The 19,481-nt window shown below is 48.1% G+C and overlaps 8 protein-coding genes across 8 annotated transcripts; 5 read left to right on the top strand and 3 right to left on the bottom strand.

Annotated features, from left to right (window-relative positions):
* Positions 1–759: 759 nt before the first annotated feature.
* On the top strand, positions 760–4,292 carry F9C07_3415 (putative L-lactate dehydrogenase; the record flags this gene model as incomplete). The annotated part of the gene is made up of 5 exons (XM_071511098.1): positions 760–1,992; positions 2,966–3,301; positions 3,360–3,826; positions 3,878–4,086; positions 4,135–4,292. 5 exons carry the CDS (start codon positions 760–762, stop codon positions 4,290–4,292), a joined length of 2,403 nt encoding a protein of 800 aa, XP_071366278.1.
* Positions 4,293–4,363: 71 nt separating this feature from the next.
* On the bottom strand, positions 4,364–6,267 carry F9C07_2232074 (long-chain-fatty-acid-CoA ligase; the record flags this gene model as incomplete). Its single annotated transcript, XM_071509899.1, has 6 exons — positions 4,364–4,384; positions 4,438–4,649; positions 4,705–5,034; positions 5,088–5,467; positions 5,525–5,828; positions 5,907–6,267. The coding sequence occupies 6 exons, from the start codon at positions 6,265–6,267 to the stop codon at positions 4,364–4,366; spliced, it is 1,608 nt and encodes a 535-aa protein (XP_071366277.1).
* Positions 6,268–7,506: 1,239 nt separating this feature from the next.
* On the top strand, positions 7,507–8,809 carry F9C07_2283046 (uncharacterized protein; the record flags this gene model as incomplete). The annotated part of the gene is made up of 2 exons (XM_041292584.2): positions 7,507–8,051; positions 8,112–8,809. 2 exons carry the CDS (start codon positions 7,507–7,509, stop codon positions 8,605–8,607), a joined length of 1,041 nt encoding a protein of 346 aa, XP_041145730.2. The 3' UTR covers positions 8,608–8,809.
* Positions 8,810–9,085: 276 nt separating this feature from the next.
* On the top strand, positions 9,086–10,413 carry F9C07_1496753 (uncharacterized protein). Its single transcript, XM_041292583.2, has 2 exons — positions 9,086–9,619; positions 9,675–10,413. The coding sequence occupies exons 1-2, from the start codon at positions 9,208–9,210 to the stop codon at positions 10,169–10,171; spliced, it is 909 nt and encodes a 302-aa protein (XP_041145729.1). The 5' UTR covers positions 9,086–9,207; the 3' UTR covers positions 10,172–10,413.
* On the top strand, positions 10,414–12,781 carry F9C07_1496754 (putative MFS transporter). The gene is made up of 4 exons (XM_041292582.2): positions 10,414–10,998; positions 11,089–11,744; positions 11,809–11,876; positions 11,933–12,781. The coding sequence occupies exons 1-4, from the start codon at positions 10,656–10,658 to the stop codon at positions 12,543–12,545; spliced, it is 1,680 nt and encodes a 559-aa protein (XP_041145728.1). The 5' UTR covers positions 10,414–10,655; the 3' UTR covers positions 12,546–12,781.
* A 235-nt stretch (positions 12,782–13,016) lies between these two features.
* On the bottom strand, positions 13,017–14,032 carry F9C07_3411 (dehydrogenase with different specificitie; the record flags this gene model as incomplete). Its single annotated transcript, XM_041292571.1, has 2 exons — positions 13,017–13,696; positions 13,759–14,032. The coding sequence occupies 2 exons, from the start codon at positions 14,030–14,032 to the stop codon at positions 13,017–13,019; spliced, it is 954 nt and encodes a 317-aa protein (XP_041145727.1).
* Positions 14,033–14,570: 538 nt separating this feature from the next.
* F9C07_3410 (uncharacterized protein) lies at positions 14,571–14,821 on the top strand (the record flags this gene model as incomplete). The annotated part of the gene is made up of 2 exons (XM_071511097.1): positions 14,571–14,705; positions 14,762–14,821. The coding sequence occupies 2 exons, from the start codon at positions 14,571–14,573 to the stop codon at positions 14,819–14,821; spliced, it is 195 nt and encodes a 64-aa protein (XP_071366276.1).
* Positions 14,822–16,908: 2,087 nt separating this feature from the next.
* On the bottom strand, positions 16,909–19,320 carry F9C07_3409 (Spc98 family-domain-containing protein; the record flags this gene model as incomplete). The annotated part of the gene is made up of 1 exon (XM_041286193.1): positions 16,909–19,320. One exon carries the CDS (start codon positions 19,318–19,320, stop codon positions 16,909–16,911), a length of 2,412 nt encoding a protein of 803 aa, XP_041145726.1.
* Positions 19,321–19,481: the final 161 nt, after the last annotated feature.

Here is a 19,481-nt window from a genome sequence, read left to right as displayed (position 1 = left end):
TCGTGTGCTTTGTCTTACCATCCGTCGCTTTCACCATTCACACATATCAGCTTCAAGGGGCTTTGTAAAATGCCAATAAAAGTTCTTTTATTACGTATAAGTACTTTGGTTCAAGCCAGATGTAAACTGTCCATACCACGCTAAACTACTTTGGGAAACATCCACTTTTCTCAGACTCAGTCTCAGTGGCCACAGACTGGGCACCCCAGCTGTACTACGAGCACTGAGCACCCCAACCGTCCAACATCATTCACCAATTATAATGCACCGTCATCATGCCGAAAAAAAGACAGCGCTCAGATGGAGATGAAGAGCCTCGCGTCTCGAGCGGGAAAGGCCTACGCTTAACAAGAAGTCGAGTGTGTAAGTCAAGAAATCTTTCGGCCGACGGCGGTGCTAATAACCTAGTACTATAGGCATGGAATGTAAGAAGCAAAAGACGAAATGTGAAACAAATGCAGGTGAAACATCATGCAATAGATGTATTCGCCATAAACTAGATTGTATTTCACATGACATATCTCAACAATTCCTACATGAAGACTCAGCGTGAGTAATATCAATTTTGCCTGATCAACCTTATCTCTAACACGCAGCAGCTGGAAAACACAAACAACGGCAGATATTGCACTTCTACGAGCTGCTGTGAACCATCTGTTACAGCAGACCAAGCAACCGGAGCTATGGACATTCTCCAATAGTCAAGTAGTTGGCTCACCACGCCCTTGCTCGGAGTCCCATAATGTAAACCAGCCGTCCATGGCTCCAATGGACATGTCAAGAGAAAATTCCCCTCAGCCGCAAGAAGAAAATTCATCAGGTCTCGTTACGGTGCCTATGCGCAATCTGTACGAACTTACTAGGCTGAAAAACCTGCGCGTTAATGCAGGATGGAGGCCGAATTCTTCCTTGATTCAGGATGACTTCATCTCTCAAGGGGTGGTTACACTTGCAGAGGCTGAGTACCTCTTCGATCGCTTCATGCGTATCAACAATAGGCTATTATGGGATGGTATACTACCGTTTCATCACACGTTGGATTCTGTTCGACGTGCTTCAACGCTGTTGGCAGCCGTCGTTCTCACCATCGGTGCCTTGCATACTCCAGGGAAGACCGAAGCATTTCACCAGAGCTATGACGTGTTTGTCTCACTCGTCTGCGGCTCGTCGCTGTCTCGTAATCATAGTGTCGATGATGTTCGGGCGCTTTGCATTGGCGCATTTTATCTCGCAAATCTCAGCTGGAAGCTTTCAGGACAGGCCACGCGTATTGCGGCCGAGATTGGGTTACACCAATCGTATCAAAAGTTGATACAGGGCGATAATACACAGCGCGACCGTGTCTGTCTCTGGTATGCAACGTATGTCTGCGATCATCAGTTCAGTATCGCCCATGGCCGTCCGCCGGCGGCGGTTGATGATGAATCAATCCGAAATATCGAGCGATTCATGCATACGACAGAGGTACACCCTGGCGATGCGAGATTGGCCGCACAGGTCGCACTATTCGCCATTTTAACAGAGGCCTACGTAGCTTTTGGGAATGAACTAGACCGACCGTTAGAAGACAAAGACTTCGATAAGCTATGGGTTTCTAACGTAGCAATTGATCAGTGGAGACTACATTGGCAACCTCGCTCAAAGGACTGTGCTGCCTTGGGATCCTATCCGTCAAAAGCCTTGGTACTGTACTATCACTTTGCCCGCTTCCAGTTGAATTCTCTTGCTTTGCGTGGTATTAACCCCTCTGGCTTGACATCTAATCCTGAACTTACCTCTAAGAGTCCTCTATCACTGGCGCATCGTGAAGCTGCCAATGCAGCTATTGCGGCGGCTACAAGTACACTCACCCTGATATTAGAGGATGATGACCTTCGTCGTGCCTTTCCTGGTGTCCCCATCTTTACTTATACCATGGTTGCGTTCTGCGCAACGTTTCTTTTGAAAATGGCTGCCACATGGGGTAAGACCTCGACGCAATTCGGTCTGGCTGTAAATACAAGACATATTGTCTCTCTTGTTCAGTCCTCTGCAGACATGCTGGCTGATGTTGCTATGAGTCTCAATGAACGACATCTCGCGAAACATATAGCGACAGGAATGCTTGAGATGCTGCAGCAATTTCGTGCTCTAGATGAGAGTGAGATAAACGATCTTAATGATCGGATAGAAGGTGGCGATAGGAACCACCTTCCTGCCCTACCATCCGAAACCAACGATGTTAATGCGTTCTGGGCAGGGGATTATAATTTTTACGATCTCGGAGGGACTTTTGGCTTCGGACTCGATGAGACACTTCTCGGTCAGATGGCAGCAGATAACTTTGAGCTAGGCATATAGTCCCTCAGCCGGACCGCGATTTCTATTCTATACAATTCGCCTTATTAATTAGTTATTTACTGGTATAAAGGTTTGGAAGGCACCAAACGTGATGGTGAGGTTAATGGATAGTAGTACTTAGCAGAGACGTATACTTACTTCACCTATTCATAACACCCAATCGAGGCTTTTGCAACACGGATTATCTGAATTGCCGGGCAATCCGCAATGAGGCTAGTTCCTTGTGGGTAAAACTGGAGTATAGGTGCCGATTCAAGTGAAGTTCTAGAAGCTCGTGAATGAAGAATGGAGTGGATACTTGTTGGGAATGCCATCATCTTCAGGTCCGGCAAAAGTCCGATGATGCGGTAAAACTCCGGACTATAGCTATCGCTGTCCAGAACTATATAGAGCCCCATATCCCATTCATCAAAAGAACATATTACCCTCTATTATTTGGACAGGTTTAAAGTCATAAAATACATAAACCAGTAACGATGGCCGATATTCCTTCTACAACAAGTACGTACGTCCCTCCCGACAAGAGTAGATCCCAACACTGACATGACCAGATTCAAGCCCAATCCATAATGGGCCCTTACTATCAATTAGCTGCCCATCCAACTCAAAAGAAACAAGATTAGAGACAGTCTCTTCGAAACCACCACTTGAATCAATCCTCAACACCTACGACTTCGAAAAAGTCGCCTCCCAAGAACTAAGCCGTAAGACGTGGGCATTTTATTCATCCGCAGCTACGGACATGATCACACGAGATGCCAACAAATCCATGTATGATCGTATCCTGCTCCGGCCGAGAGTCCTCCGGAATGTCAATAAAGTCAACACCCAGACCACTATTCTCGGATGCGAGACCGGTCTACCCTTGTTTGTCAGTCCCGCAGCCATGGCGAAAATGGTGCATCCGGACGGCGAACTGGCGATCGCAAGGGGTTGTGCCAAATATGGCGTTGGCCAATGTGTGAGTGATGCTTACATCTAAGGTCCGGTTATACCATACCGTCTGACGATATGAGTAGATATCTACGAATGCATCATACACAGTGTCTGATATCACGGCCTGCGCGCCTGGTCATCCCTTCTTTTTCCAGCTATATATAAATCGGGACCGTGCTGCATCGGAGCAGCTTCTCCGGCGCGTTGAAAAAAGTGGGATTAAGGCTGTTTTTCTCACGGTCGATGCGCCGGTTGCAGGGAAACGGGAAGCAGATGAGCGTGTCGGGGCTGACGCCTCAGAGATTATATATACAGCACCTATGACCGGGGCACAAGGTGTTGGTGATGCAAAAGGCAGTGCGCTAGGCAGAACGATGGGAAGATATATTGATGCTAGCTTCACGTGGGAGGATTTGAAGTGGCTTCGACGGTCGACATCTCTGCCTATTGTGTTGAAGGGCATTCAGACGGCCGAGGATGCCTTGATGGCAACGGAACACGGAGTCGATGGGATTGTTGTGAGCAACCACGGCGGAAGAAGCGTAGACACGTATGTTTATACCATATTTACCGGTGGATTAAGGCTAACTAAAGTGAACAGGTCGACATCATCGATAGCGGTATTGATGGAAATCCGTCAATGCTGTCCCCAAGTATTTGAGCATCTCGAAGTCTTCGTCGATGGTGGGATCCGTCGCGGGACCGATATTTTCAAAGCTATCTGCTTAGGAGCTAAAGCCGTAGGAATGGGAAGGCAGTTCTTGTACAGCCTGACATATGGACAAGAAGGCGTGGAGCGCTTAATTGAGAGTATGTCTTGGTCCTTTCCCATCCGAGTATTGCTGCTAACGAATGCAGTCATGAAAGACGAACTGGAGACCACGATGAAGCTATTGGGCATTACAGACCTCTCGCAGGCACACCCTGGACTCCTTAACACTCTAGATGTGGATCATTTGATCCCAAAGAGACTTGGGGAATCGTACAGCGGGCCGGTAGTCAAGGCAAGACTGTGATGGTCATACAGCTCATGGAGGGAACACTCCCCCTAATTTTTCCCACAAGTCTATTTCCCAAATCCGCCATCTCATTCCTCTTGATCTTCCCACTATCAGTAATCGGAAAGACAACAGGCACATCACCATCTCCCAGCCAAAATACCCATGCGGGTGCTTTCTGGGCCCCCAAGCTCAATTGTAACCATTCAATGATCTCTGCACCAGAAGGGCGAGGCTGACCGGGAGTGCCCTGAAGAAAAGCTGCCACTTCCTCTCCCAAAGTTTCGTGTTTGACCCCGACGACACAAGACTGAGAAATAGCATGGTGTTTGTTCAACTCTTCTTCAATTTCTGCCGGATAGATATTCTCCGCTCCTGGGGGATGTTAGTTAACAGCTCAATCTATGAAGCGGTATAAAGATGTACTAACCCCGGATTATAATATCCTTAATCCGACCAGTAATGACACAATGTCCCTGTGTATCCATAACTGCTTCGTCACCCGTATGCATCCACATAACTCCAGAGTGATCAGTTTTGAGCGCCTCACGAGTCTTTTCAGGATTCTGATAGTATCCTTTCTGCACGCCGGACCCCGCGATACAGAGTTCGCCGCGTATTCCTCGTGGTACGATGTTCCCAGTTGAATCGATGATTTTGGCAAACGTGTGAGGAAGTATATCTCTATGCACTACCACCACATCACTTGGCTGCTCTGCTGATCGAGACATGAAGCTGATTGGGGATGTTTCAGTCATTCCTAGTCCATGTATCAGAAAGTAAAGTATTTATTAGACAAGGGGAGATATTCACCGTAAGCCACTGTCAAATCTTCGAACCCAAATGCCTTATGCATCTCCTTAAGTAAAGCTGAGGGAATTGGTGCGCCACCTATAAGACCTGTTCTGACGTGGATCGGGCTAGTCTTGAGCTGACGGTGCCGTTCAAGAAGAGCAATAAAAATAGTCGGCACACCATGAAGCCCCGTGCACTTTTCTCGCACGACTTCGTGGAGTACGGCCGAAGGATCGAATGTAGGTGAAGGGTATACAATTGCGGCTCCGTACGTTAGAGAGGAAAGAAGGCCTATTACCAGTCCGGAAATGTGGAATAGAGGGTAGGGACAGCAGATGACATCGTTTTCTGATAGTAGTAAACGGTGGCCGATGGAATGGGCATTGCTGATGACGTTCCTACTCACATATCAGTATTGTAGAGGTGAAGTCTGCATACCCCGGAGTATTTATTACCTATGTGTTAGCATGGCGATTTTAGGGGCACCGGTTGTGCCACTCGTAAATTGGAAAGTGCAGGTCTGATCGGGCTGGACTTTTTGCTCTATCTCACAGAGTCTCGAGTCTGGTATGGTGCTGGATTGGCCGAGGAAGCTCGCAAAAGACTGGAACTGCTTTGAGATGTCGCCATCTGTCTTCAGCAGAATGATTTGCTTCAAAGCAGGGAGTTCGTCCCCATCTAACGAAGCTTTTAGAACTCTTAGACAAGATGTCAAGTCACGCTGTCCGATATGCGTTGCTGTGAAAAGCAACGAGCAGCCTATGTAATTATGTAAGATTGTCTCTCCTGGGTGGGGTGAGGGTCAGGTGAGAGTGAAATGAGGGTATTGAAATTTACCGGTAGTTCTGAGCACATTGAGGCATTCCGTAGTTGAGTACGCATTATTGAGCAATACTGTAATCGCCCCGATTCTAGTTGCTGCCAGGAAAACTTCTACATATCCCACGCAGTTACCGCAGAAGACGCCGATGCGGTCACCGGCCTTGACTCCATGCGCTATGAGTGCGCGGGAAACAGTTTGTACTCTTAAATTCAACTCTTGATAGGTATATCTAGTACCCTCAGTTGGAAAGATGACTGCCTCCTTGGTTGGAAAGTGGGCTGCTTGTTGGTTGAGGAGTTGCCCAATAGAGTATGATTTTAGGGCTGGCTCGGATGGGCCATGGAGAAAGGATAAAGAAGAGATATTGTCAGACATGATGTGTTGTTCTCCCGACTAGGTGTACAGGAAACGGTTTCCCTAACAGAATGTACTGGTTTGGCAGAGGTGTAAACAGGTACAAATGCACGAAGAATGTAAGAAAATAGGAGGAAAGGGAAAATCACAGGTGGGTCTGCATGTGGGTATCATTGAGATATGATGCTACTATACGACAACCTATCGCAAAAAATTTCCTGAACTATTTCTTCTGTGTGGATATGTAAGCCGTACAGCGAGATCAAGGCATATACATAGTTCTAAGCCATATCAAGCAATGGAAGGAACTCAAGACTCCACATAATCAAACCAAGCCATTCTGTGTATCTTATAGACACACTGGGATATAATTTTCACTATAAAGTAGTAGCTGAAACCGGAAGCGTGCATTTCATTCGATCGCTCTTCGAAACGCTGTGTTTTTATAGCTAAGTAAGGGGCACACTCTTGTAGATACGATTCAGCCTTCACTGGTGTTGTTGAATTCAAGACGAAGAATCAGGCGTACTTCTGTAGCATACTACCTGGTGACTATCATGAAGCCCATAGTATATATGTGCTCAGATTCGAAAGGTTACAATACTGCATATGATCGGTTTGTTTTGGGCCCCAACCCCACTGATCGTCTAGTTCTTTAACATTTGATTTGGGGGCACTACATATGTGGAGAGGCAGAAAGGTGTTTGAGGTTCAGAATTATAAAGCGAAAGGGCCGAGAATTATGGCATTTTAATGCGGAGCATAGGTGTTAGAAAGTTGGAGAGGATATAGGCAAGAAAAAATTTATATGACAGCTGATAAAATAGGTAAAACAATTCCCAATAGTTCCCAATAGGTATACCTCTCTATGCCCAGTGTGGCTGGCTGAACCGGAGTTCGGCATTTGCTGGCAGAGCTAGTATTAGTACGTATTTGTGTCTTTGGTGGAGCTGTGAGTTTAAACTCACCATATCATCCAATGCGATTTCCGGTCAAAAAATCAAGTAAAAGGCCCTCTAAGTTATATCTATCTCAGAAAATTTTCGAATTTCAAAAACCCATTGAGGTAAAGATACTATTGTCATAGTAAACGAGAGGAGAGGGCACTTTCCCCGGTCGGAGCTCATGAGGAAAATGTCATCAAGAACCGCCTTCCTACAGAGGATTAGCGTCCGACTTGAGCAGGCGGTCCAATGAATGTGCTCATACGAATTAGGCAACGCGGCCCTTCTAGGGACTTGTTGACAGACGTATTGCGTAATGATTGGCCATTCAGTGTCTCATGATTCAATCTTAAATGTACTAAGGCTCCATCGAAGTTCTCGATTCTCTCCACTTCCTTTTACTACTCTTACGCGCCATAGCTATCCGTCACATCTCACAACGAAGACTCGCCAGTTAATGGTAATTATGGAGAAGTCAGAAAATCGGCCTTATGGCCAATACCACTATGTTGAGATCCCAACTTCTCCCGATGCGACCCCGATGCATGCCCGACGCGGTCGCATCTCTCGACTCGCAGTTGCCCTGAGTTTCATCTCCTTGCTCACGCTAAGCACCGTGTTCTTCGCCATCCCAGGCATCAATTTCTCTGTCTGTCACAAAATGAGGGGGAAATTTGGTGCGCTTTTATCCACTCCGAAGGGTGGTGAGACACCTGTGCCGGCATCAAGCAACAAGGTCCCGCTTGAGGCTCATATCATGAGCAAATGTCCAGATGCGCAGGACTGTCTCCAGAAACTGGTTGTTCCTGCTATGGAGCAGATCAGTGAGAAAGTCGATTTCGAGTTGTCCTTCATTGCAAGGTGTGTAGACACAGTGATCTCGATTTAATATTGTAGCCTACGGAACTAACCGGCAATTAGCGTCACTAATCAATCATCTGATATACATTGCAAACACGGCCCTGGCGAATGCATTGGCGACATGCTTATGCTTTGCGCTCAGGACCTACCTTTCTCACCTGAGGGTGAGACCGAGAAAACTACTCGCATGCCCACCATCCGTTCCCTCGGATTTGCCAATTGTCTTGTCGGCCAGTACGAGGATATTCCGGACCGCACGCTAGTTCAAAACTGCGCCTTACAACATGGTATTGATTTTGAATCTCTGAACAGCTGCGTCAGCAGGCAGGAGGATGATCCCACCAATGGCGACTTAAGTGGTCTCGCATTGTTGCGTCAAAGTGCCGTCCATAGTGCAGACCTTGAAGTTCATACGAGTTGTACTGTCCGGCTGGACGACTCTGTTTGGTGTGTCCGTGATGACGGAGAATGGAAGAACTGCGCTAAGGAAGGCAAAGGCAGTCAAGTATCTACACTCGTGGAGGAAATCGAAAGACTCTGGGACGAGAAGAACTAAGTGTTACGAAAGGGCTATGATGCCAGTATGGCTGTTATGACTTATGAAAGTTGTCCCCAAGAAGTGCTGGTTACTGCTTCAGCTCGCATTCCTGCAGGCAACAGTACTAAGATTATATCCGCTTTATATATAAGCTTTATTTATGCCAGATATTGATGCTCGCTAATTCATAATGACTAAAAGAATCTGTTTCTGTTTCTGTTTCTGTTTTGTCAAGAAAGTTTTGCATTTCACTTTTCTGCCATGCAAAATACTGCGCAAACCACAGAGGATTAAGCTAGTGCCAGTGTCTTTCACAGATGCATGCCGTATACTCAAATCTCCCCACCACATCGCATCGTTTACAAAGAAGTAATCGTGCATATTTGTCACGGCAACCATTCACTGAAATTATCCCGTTGCTGGGCCCCTGTATAGCAACAGGATCTTTTGTCGTGTTTCTAGTTTGCTTCATGGAAGTCATCCGTGTTTACCTGTGCTGCTTTCACCCATGCTCAATGCATACTGATTATCAATTCCATCTACTCACCAATATTCCTTCTTGCTAACTGCGCCCTTTTCATTTCCTCTGTCCTCAACGCTCCTTGTCAATCAACAGCCATGGCGTCCTCTTGGCTTCCATCACCCTGGAAAAGTCGCCGAGGAAGAAGAGTCGACCCCGAAAGGACAGTCGACGATCTGGTACGCAAATATTATACGACCAATCAACAAAGCACCAGTGATATCCTCCGCGAGATTCTCGGAAGCCCGGAACAGGCATCGCTTCTCTTCAGTGCGCTCCGACGCCAGGTCTCTCTGATCAAGTGCCGCTCACAGGCTTTCGAGGACGGTCAGATAACTACCTACGACCGGGCCCTGCTGAAGCTCAGCAAGAATGGGGAGAATCTGACTGATACCGGCGCACTTGAACTTTATTTAACTGAATTTCTGGGAATTGTCCCCATCTCGCCCACCTCTCAAAGTAGAGCTATACTAGCTAAACAGCTCGATTTGGAAAGCGTACTAAGTAGAGGTATGTACCCTCGTGTCCTTCTGTTCAGTGAGCTTCTTTAACTGTAGCGTTTTAGCTTCTGCCCATGGTACCCCACCGGAGACAGCTATCGATCGTAAGGAACAGTCTGAGACGTTGTTTGTTGACCAGGCGCATGTCAAGCCTGAATATAAATTTGAGGATCACAACGATAATTATTACGTGGAACATACCGGCTTGAATATCAGTTCTACTAGACACGCACAGGAAGTTTTCGACCGAATTGACAGGCTCTTGGACGTTTACCACCGCGCCAAGGATGAGTACTACAAAGCTTTGCAAACGGAGGGGTTTGTTAGCCTCGAGGCAGTTCGTTTTCTTCGAGACACGGCCGAAAATGTTCTTCGCTATCTTCATGCAAACGGACTGTCAGACCATACTTCTGTCCCGGATGTGGAGCAGGTCTTCCTGATTGCTAGGGATAAGGCGACACAGCTTACGGGTGGTCGAAAGAGGCATTTCGATGAAGGCATTGAGAGACATGGTCGTAAGAGGAAGCGACGGGCCCTCGACTCATACCGTCCTAGGAAATGACCCTCAGGGTGTGTGTGCTTTCTATTCGCTTGTGGTTTAGGGATGGATACGGAGTACATTTGCATACCATCTTGACATGGACTGAATTTATTGCTGGGAGTTGAGGTGCGCTCTGATATGTTTGTTACTCAGTCATTTTCATTTGTAACGTGTTTGTACATTAGTATGCAACGGAGGAATGGATGAAGCATTGTAATGTACCACAGGTTGAAAAAATGTAGTGCATGCTCTTTCAATCTATGCATTCCCTCCGGTCTTGGCGCAAATCACAACGCTAGTGGGCACCACGTGCGCTCTCCTGATCAGGAATGCCATACATACGCAATACTGTATCTCTTCTGCTCCAACACGATACTACCCTACCTCCTTATACGCCAAATGCAGGCTAGGGACTGTAAAGCTGGAGTGCAATTGTGGCTTATTCCCGTTTGAAGAGAGATGCTGTCTTGAGCTGCTAACAAGCGAACTTCCCGTGCTTCCTGAAATGGCCTCCTTGTTTCCTCAGCCGACCGAGGCCGCGTATTCCACGTCCAGTAACACAACGCCCTCACCCGTTCAATATACGCCTGTATCCGACAGGTCTGAGGATGAATCAGGGCCCCTAAACCGTCCCCCTCCGGGCTCATTGAAAGTGCAAACGCAATTTAGTGCTGATGAAGATGATCGTGACGATGGGTACGACTCATACGACGATCCCGAGGAGAAGCCCGATACTGGCTTTCCGAAGTATACGGCAATAGAAGAGAAGCAGATCGTGAAGAAATTCGATCGCCGACTAGTTCCATTCTTAGCGCTACTCTATTTACTCTCCTTTTTGGATCGATCTAGTAAGTGCTGATAGATTATGTCAAAAAGCAGCGAGATCATTGCCTCCAAACCATAGGTGATGTACGTATAGTAAACTAACACCGACTCAGATATTGGAAATGCCAAGATTGCTGGCATGACAGATGATCTTAAGCTTTCGTCTTCGCAATATGAATGGCTTCTTACAGCATTTTACATCACTTATATCCTCTTCGAATGGATGACTCTCATGTATCGTCTTGTCCCGCCGCATATCTACATTTCTCTCTGCGTATGCGGATGGGGCCTCGTCGCATGTTTCCAATCTCTAGCAACTTCATTCGGAAGCCTTATCCTCCTGCGCGCCCTTCTTGGGATTACAGAAGCGGCGTTTGGCCCGGGCGTCCCATTCTACCTATCGCTCTTCTACAAACGCGAAGAGCTCGCATTTCGAAACGGACTGTTCATTTCAGCGGCACCCCTGGCTTCGTCGTTTGCAAGTAGCCTCGCTTGGGTGATTGTCAAAATGAGCAGTAACGGCCCAATCGCCCCGTGGCGCACTCTGTTTCTAGTGGAAGGGTTCCCAAGCGTGATCGTCGCAGTATTCGCCTGGATCCTGATACCAGATTCACCCGGCAGCGCCTGGTTTCTCGGACCTCGACAGAGAATGGTAGCCGAGCTGCGAATGGAAGAGAGAAAGCCAGATCACCACGAGCCACGTCGAGGGAAGTTCAATTGGAAGGAGGTCAGAATTACGCTAGCCGATCCCAAGTCCTACATTACAGCCGTAAGTCCCCATAACCTGACATCAATAACCAACCCCTCTTCACTAACAAGAGCATATTCACCAGTTCATGTTCTTCAGCTGCAACGTAGCATTCAGCTCCATGCCTGTCTTCCTCCCTACCATCATAAAAGAGTAAGCATACACACAATCAAACATCTATCTAACACCTAAGGCTAACACAAAAACAGCATGGGCTACTCCTCCGTAACTTCACAAGCCCTCTCCGCCCCACCTTTCCTCTTCGCCTTCATCATAGTCCTCCTAACAGCCTACCTCTCCGACCGCAACCGCAAAAGAAGCCCTTACCTCATCACGCACGCTCTCCTCTCTTCAGCATCCTACCTCATCATCGCCCTAACAGGTCATTTCCATGCTCACCTCCCCGCAGCAGCACACACTACTATTCGATACCTCTGCGTCTACCCCGCAACAGCGGGCTTCTTCTCCGCCATCACCCTAATCATGACCTGGACTATGGACAACCGCGTCGCCAAAGAGGGTAAAGGCGCGAGTATCGCCATCATGAATGTGATTGGTCAGTGTGGACCGCTCCTCGGGACGAGGTTGTACCCCAGTGTTGATGGGCCGTGGTATGTCCGTGGGATGGCGACTTGTTCGTTCTTCATGGTTGTTGTTGCGATTTTGGCGTTCGTGTTGAGGGTTATGCTGCTGAGGGCGTGTCGCAAGGTTGAGGCAGAGGGAGATGAGATTGAAATGCACGGTGGGGAGGAGAGCGAGGTGCTTATGGGTGGAAGGAGTATTGGACGTCGTGTGGAGGAGAAATTTACGTATATCATCTAGGATAAATGGGTTTGGATTGACCACGTGGGAACTATATATGATTTGATACGATATGGCACATTTACTTGTTTAAACCTAGGACAAAACAAAATGTTCAATAGCAAGACACCTACCTATCAGCACCAAGACCCCAAAACAACCCCTAAAAGTAATAATTGAAGCAAGAAGACTAATTGGAAATCCAATTAAGAGCTCATATGTATGTCGATGCAAAATACATGCCGCGAGAAAAAGGTATGTTAGAAGAACCCGATCAACCAACTATGCAATCAAACCAGCAAGCATAGAATGCGAACACAAAAGACACGCGTGCTCATGATTCCGACAAGACAAAAAGGCTATACAAGCAATCCGCGCCAAACAAATCCGTGTTTTTCCGTTGAACCCTATTTATACCCCCTTTCCCCCCAATTTTAACCACATCATATATAAGGTTGTCTTTTGTTTATTGTGCCAATATACACAAGGAATTTACCACGCGGTGTGGCCACCATCAATGAGCATCGTGCTGCCCGTCATGAAGCTGCTAGCATCACTGAGAGCGAAGAGGGCAGCACCTCTGAATTCCTCAGGGTACGCCAACCGCCCAAGCATGTTCTCTGCCTCCCAGACAGCCCGAGAGGCCGGGTTCTGCTGAAACACCTGCTCGACCATGGGGGTGATAATGTGACCAGGGCAGAGACTGTTCACACGGATACCGTGGCGGCCCCATTCCATTGCGAGCGAGCGAGCCAGCTGAATGACGGCCGCTTTGGAGGAGTTGTAGACAGGGGAAGTCATGCCCTTGTTGGCGATGAGACCGCTCATGCTCGCGATAAGCAGGATGGAGCCCTTCTGCTGGTAGTTGAACATCTGGCGGGCGGCAGCGGTGGCGGAGTTGAACACTCCGTTGTAGTTGATCTGCATGACTTCGTTCATGGCGGTTTGGGAGTGCTCGAGGGCGCTCTGGAGATGGTTGATTCCGGCGGCGGCGATCAGACCATCAAGACGCTTGTTCTGGCCGGCAATTTCGGCGAACACGTTGTTTACTTCTGCATCATCGCGGACGTCGATTCGGTAGTACTCCAGGCTGCCGCCGTAGTTGGTTTCCGAGTGCTCTTTTGCGGCCATGAAGTCTGGGTGGGGGTTTTCGAGGCGGTCGAGGCAGTAGACTAGATACCATGGCTGGTTAATATGGTTGCTGGGAGGATTTCGTGGACAAGTTGGGAAGTACCTTTGGCGCCGGCTTCCATTAGGGCTTCGGCCATGGCTAAACCAAGTCCTCTTCCACCGCCGGTGATGGCGTAGACGCGGTCATTGAGGTCGAACTCCTTAAAACGATGCCCGTTCTTGATTGATTCCTTTGGAGGCATCCGCGTTTGAATGTGATGCGCTCCATGGGTAGTAGTAGTTGTGGAATATGAGAGTCGTGTGAGTGGCCGGAGGGTTGTGCTTGGTTGCCATGAACGGCTTGCTTGGAACAGCGTCTGGGATAGGGCAGAGCGCATGGCTACGGTGTTGATAAATTAAGAGGAATTAGAAATTAAACAGAGATGCCAATAATAAAATGAGACGGAAATAGCACAGCAGGAGTAAATGCTACCACAGATTAAAACACGTCTCAATCGCTTGGTACCCATACTATCTACGGAGGAGGGCCTGGGGTTTATAGTCTCAGAGGGAGCAAACCGCGTGGGAGTAAGACATAACAACCGAAAGCGAACATCGTAGGCACTGCGCAAGAGAATGCGAATCAAGGCCAGCAGAAAAATCAAGCCGGCCGCGTGATACCTTGATGGGTCCGCCATTGGATTCTAGATTGCTTTCACGATGACTTCAGGGTGATCCAGATCCAATTCAACGCCTGGGAGGATCCATGGTACAGGGTCTAGTCCATGCACAGATTACAGTGGTAGAACCTTGCCACAGGGATGATGGGGGGTGAACCGGCATGGAGCGGCATTGGACACATAATCCCGAAGTGCAATTGTGGGTGCGGTTGTGTTCTAAGGAAACATCGTGAGTTTTTTGTTCAGACAATGGTTCATGGCCGAGAAGGGTAAGACAGATTGGTCAGTTGATCGAGGGATGACGATCACTAGGTTTGTGGAATGGTCCACCCAGCGCGGGATTCCCGAGTATGGGGAGACCGAGAATTGGCAGATGCTGGATCAGATTTCGGTTCGTGTCCCTCGCCATAGGAGCTCATAGCGGTCAATAAATTTGAAAACAACAAGGGGCAACAAGCAGGACACAACACAACAAAACAAAACAAAAATAAAGGAGGCAAACTGTGATGTCAATTGTAGGTAGTTCAATTGACATAATCAGTTATGAAAAATCCTGCTTCAATTGAGATTTTTTGCTTGGGTTGTATTGCGATGAGCTCACGATGGGTGTCTTTCCCAGCTAATACCGGGGAAGCGACGGTTACCCCGGCTTTCCCTTCTTTGCGGGAAGGCAATCCTCCAATAGCAGCCTCGGCATCGCAAGTGGTGGTGTAATCCGCCCTCACAGTGCCAAAGTACCTTCCCGCAGCAAGATAACACTGATTAGGGCATCCATTGCTTCTTTCATGGTTCTAGACAGTCAGTCTTGGACGATCCTTGCAGTATCAGTCCCAGTCTTTGGGTCATTCATCTTTCCAGAGTTTTTCTTGCCCAGGTTGTTTCTTCCCCACACTTTGCGTGTTTATAGCAACATTGCTCCACAAACCAATAATCAAAAGTTCCAAACGTCGGTGGCCTGGAAACCAACTTCCGGTTGATTTGGTAACCCATACCTCCTTGGTATTGTTTTCTTTTTTTAGTTTCCCTTTTCTTCTTCATTTCTGCCAATAATATGCTACCACTCTCCCTCTTTCTGGCTCGCTAAGGATCCACGGCAGTACTTTTGCTACTTAGCGCATGAAGCTTCCGAAAAATGACAGCCCGAGACAACCATGCCTGAGCCGACAGCATAGGTAGACAATCTTTTCAATCCAAACATTCCATCCACAGGAACCCAAGATTCTTCGAGTAACCTGCCTGTTAGGCAGACCCAACCTCTTGATATCTGTCCCGTCTTCCCGGCCGGGGCAATGGTCCCCCTTACACCAATTTAGGGGCCTCATCATCACTTCAACCGTCCATGGTCAAGCGGGGCACAGTGGTCAAGCGTAAAAATTCATGTACAAAGAAGCATATCATCGCCTAGTTGGTCGGAGAATAAGCATCAAATTAAAATAGACACTGGCTGTTGAGATCCCGATAGATTAAGCTCTCCCCCTGTGGCTGAAGTTAGGGCCCAATCATCTCGGTTACCTATTTGGGTATTCCGTGAAAGGAACCCTGAATCATGTGTACCTTCACATTTTTTTCTTGGCTAGTGCTCACCTAACGCCGTATAATGATGTGCATGTAGGACGATATGCATTGAGGAGGTTTCCACAAGAGATTGGATATTGATCATTTGACATTGGTTGCGTCTTTGACCGCTGACACTGCCCGAGGCACATGGCGTTGCTTGCAATTGGCCTATGCGGTAGAATTCCAAGTTTCGTAATATTTCTTTCAAAAACATCCAGGGATCTTTCATTCTGTTATGGGCCAAAGTGCTGCTTCTTTGCTGTTCAAACTTTGCCACAGCTGGTTGCAGAAAGGATAATGTGTTGTACGTTGTGCGTATAGTCACGTCATCCGGCCAACTGGACAAGCTTGGTTAGCCTCAATGAGAGAAAGTAAATTAGTTTTAGAAAGTATAACAGTAAGACATTTGAGTCCCATCCCTGAGTTGAGCCTCAGTGGCATGCAGAGACGGAGGAAGTAAAATAAACATGAAGCTTCTGATCGGATCCAGCAGGTGTCAAGCCTGCAGGGGCTAACTAGATCCCGCCTAGCCGAAACCCAGGGTAAATGAAGGTTAAGCTTAACATTGTAGAGCCCAAGGCAAGGAAGGGCTACAAGAAATTGAATAGTGTCAATAGAGTGTTGTATTCTATACGTGGCTCTCTCTCTCTCTCTCTCTCTCTCTCTCTGTCTCTCTCTCTGTCTCTCTCTCTGTCTCTCTGTCTCTTCACCTCTTTCAGCGACTATAAGTTCTATTAGTAGATCTCCTGCCTCACACAGGAGATATGACGCCTACCATAGGCAGTGGTTATGCGGCAGGGTTTAGCACTAACCTTCGTGACACTGGCGTTGGCCCAGCCCCCGAGCCCACTTAATATTAGGGACCGCTTAGGGAGTGGCTTCCCCGGACCCTATCCCGTAGGTTAGTAGTTCCTCCCGAGTGTCGGGGGATGAGTTAGGCAGTCATGTTGCCCCATGACAATAGTAAATTCCTAAGTTTATGCTAAGAATACGTTACATGACCATACTCATAAATCGTTTCCCAGGAGTCGGATTTCCTAGTATCCCGCGTTGCCATATCCACCTGATACAAACGCTGCGGGCCCAATGCTTCCATTTGCGTTCCCGAAGTCTAACTTCATTAACAGTCGATCCACTCCGGCCGCCTTTCTGGGCACATAGTGGCCCAAGTTGGCCTCAGTACCTGTGCCATTCTGCTGGTACATTGACCAGTTTTCACGTGGGTTTTTTGACATATCAAACATGGTTCGTCCCTCCCCAGACCGGCTATCGTCGATGTCTTTCAGCCGTGCCACAAGAACCTTGATTCCAGTCTCAACTTCGCCTCGCGCTGCACTAAGTGATTGCCATACTTCCTTCTCTTCTCCGGCGTAATCGACCAAGGAGTCCACGACACCTTCGTCTGTCTCTAAATCCATGTTGCGCTGAATGCTTTCGAGACGGACCACAAGTGCGATGAAATGGTCGACACTGGTAAGTAGGAATCGAAGGGCTTTTGTGAAAGGTCTGTCGGTCAAAAAGAGTGCTTGAACCATGGTGAATAGGTACCGACGATGTGCGACCGTCAATGTTTCAGGATCATGCCGTGTCCTTGGTGACTGAATGGATCGGTCCAAGCCAGCTTCAGACATTTCCTCAGAGACCATGCTGTTATAGCTGGGCTTGCTCTTTGACGACGACGAAGTTCCAGGTCGGGAGTTCGTGGACGAGGCTGGGGCACCGCCAATCCACCCCCGGAAGTGTTGCCAAGAGCCATTGATAACCTCTCCTTGAAAAAAGCTGCCTACCTCTGACAAAACAAAAAGGGAAGCACTGCACGTAGCCCAGACAGGTCTCATCTGACGGGTTCGGATGTTGTCTCTTTGCCTCCCCGCTCTGAGCTTGTTCTGGCCAAACTGGGAGTTGCTCCTGGGTGGACCCAATGGGGATGGGTGGATCTTTCGCAGAAATGTGTGTTTCCAAAGGTCCCCCAAGTGTAGTTGCGCACGTCGAATACCCAGAAGATAGGAGTGAATTTTTGAATATATTAAAACGTCAGAAGCTGAGAGGAATAGATCCAAAGGTGGGTGCACTTGTGCTGAGAGAACTGTTGGGGATGGGAAAAGGAGGTCATCGAAAGGGATATCCGAGATGTTCGCTAAATGGTCAGACCCACCCGCTGAAGGTGTCGCCGCGACTGAGTGGCCTTTTCTTTTATCATTCATTGATAGCTGCAGAAGGCTTCTCGCAAGATCAAGCTCATCATCTACGGGATCTTCCTCGTTTTGCAAAGAATACAGCTCAGCTAACGCTTGTGACAAAGCATTCGCAACATCTCCCTCCTTGATGGAAAGTCCTTGGAGGCCCTCGGCAAATTTGCCTTTGGAAGCCAAATTTCCCGGTCGTCGATGTCTTTCGAGTAAACGAGCATCGGCATGCGATACAAGCGCCGACGCAAACTCGCCGCGTCTCAGCAACAAGAAATCATGGAGGACAGCCAGAATCTCGAGGATCTTAGGGAGCGGTAGCAGTTTAGAGAGTGTGCTTTGCGACAATGATAACCGAATGGAGTTTATGCTATTGGATAGTTTGGCGGTCGATATGGGTGATTTCAGTGTAGCAAAGTGCTCGATATGCTCTCCGTGTAGAGTGACAGGTGTAGTTGAAAGACCTGCTGGAGGACCTGTTCTAGAGCCACTGCGCTTTGCCCTGATAAGGTTCAATGTTTTCCCAATAAATAGTATAGATGAAGCTGCGTCGGGGGAGACAAATTTGGGTTGCAAGTCTGTTCGTAGAACAAATTGTGCCACAGCCGGGGTACGGTTGCTCTCGGCTATGCTATCCTCTTGAATGAAAAAGTCGTCCTTGCCTAGCACAGGAAGATTCCCATATAGCAGCCACGTTGACAGTTGCCTCATCCAAGCTGTTTCAGCGGCGCTGATCAGGTGCAGCGCCATCTCCCCAATGTCTATATATCCGGTTTGCGATTCCGCCCGAAGGTAATCGATCAGTGCTGCGCCCGTGCAACTCTGGTTGTTGGCTTTCTTGTGATTAGGAAGAATAAATCGGGCGACCTCCCAAAGCCATTCGAGCCGTCGGGTCCAAGGAGAGAATTCGCCAACTATCGTGGACAATGGCACAATTCCGTACCCACCAACATACCCGCTATCCTCCACCAAAATTGATTTTTCCACTTCGAGTACCTTTCGTTGAAAATCCCCAAGATGCTGTGTACTAATCGCAGTTGAAGCAGCTCGACATATGACAGAAGAGTGTGAGGAAGAGATCAAGGCCGTATGAGCTCGTAGTTTAGCATGGAGTCGACTCAGACGGGCAAGGGAGGCGAGGAGGGCTTTTTCCGGAGGCGACAGGAGAGGAAACGCATCCTCAGAGACTGTATCTTCTTCGGCATGGGCTTCGAAAAGTGGTGACGGTTGGCCGGAGAGGGAGAGAAGGATTTCGTGGAGCATTCTGTTTGGAGCTCTCTTCAGAAACCGTTAAGACATGTGCGTGATAAAGGAGCTAACACTATCTTGCAAGGTCAGCCTACCTTAAAGCGCTATTTTTGTCCGCGCTGGACCTTTTATGTTGCCAATATAAAAGTCCGCGTCCTAGAAGCTCGTACCGACAC

Source organism: Aspergillus flavus, chromosome 4, assembly GCF_009017415.1.
Source record: "Aspergillus flavus chromosome 4, complete sequence".
In the NCBI taxonomy this organism is placed as follows: Eukaryota; Fungi; Ascomycota; class Eurotiomycetes; order Eurotiales; family Aspergillaceae; genus Aspergillus; species Aspergillus flavus.
Note: the sequence above shows the minus strand (reverse complement) of the source record. Positions and strands in the feature narration are given on the sequence as shown.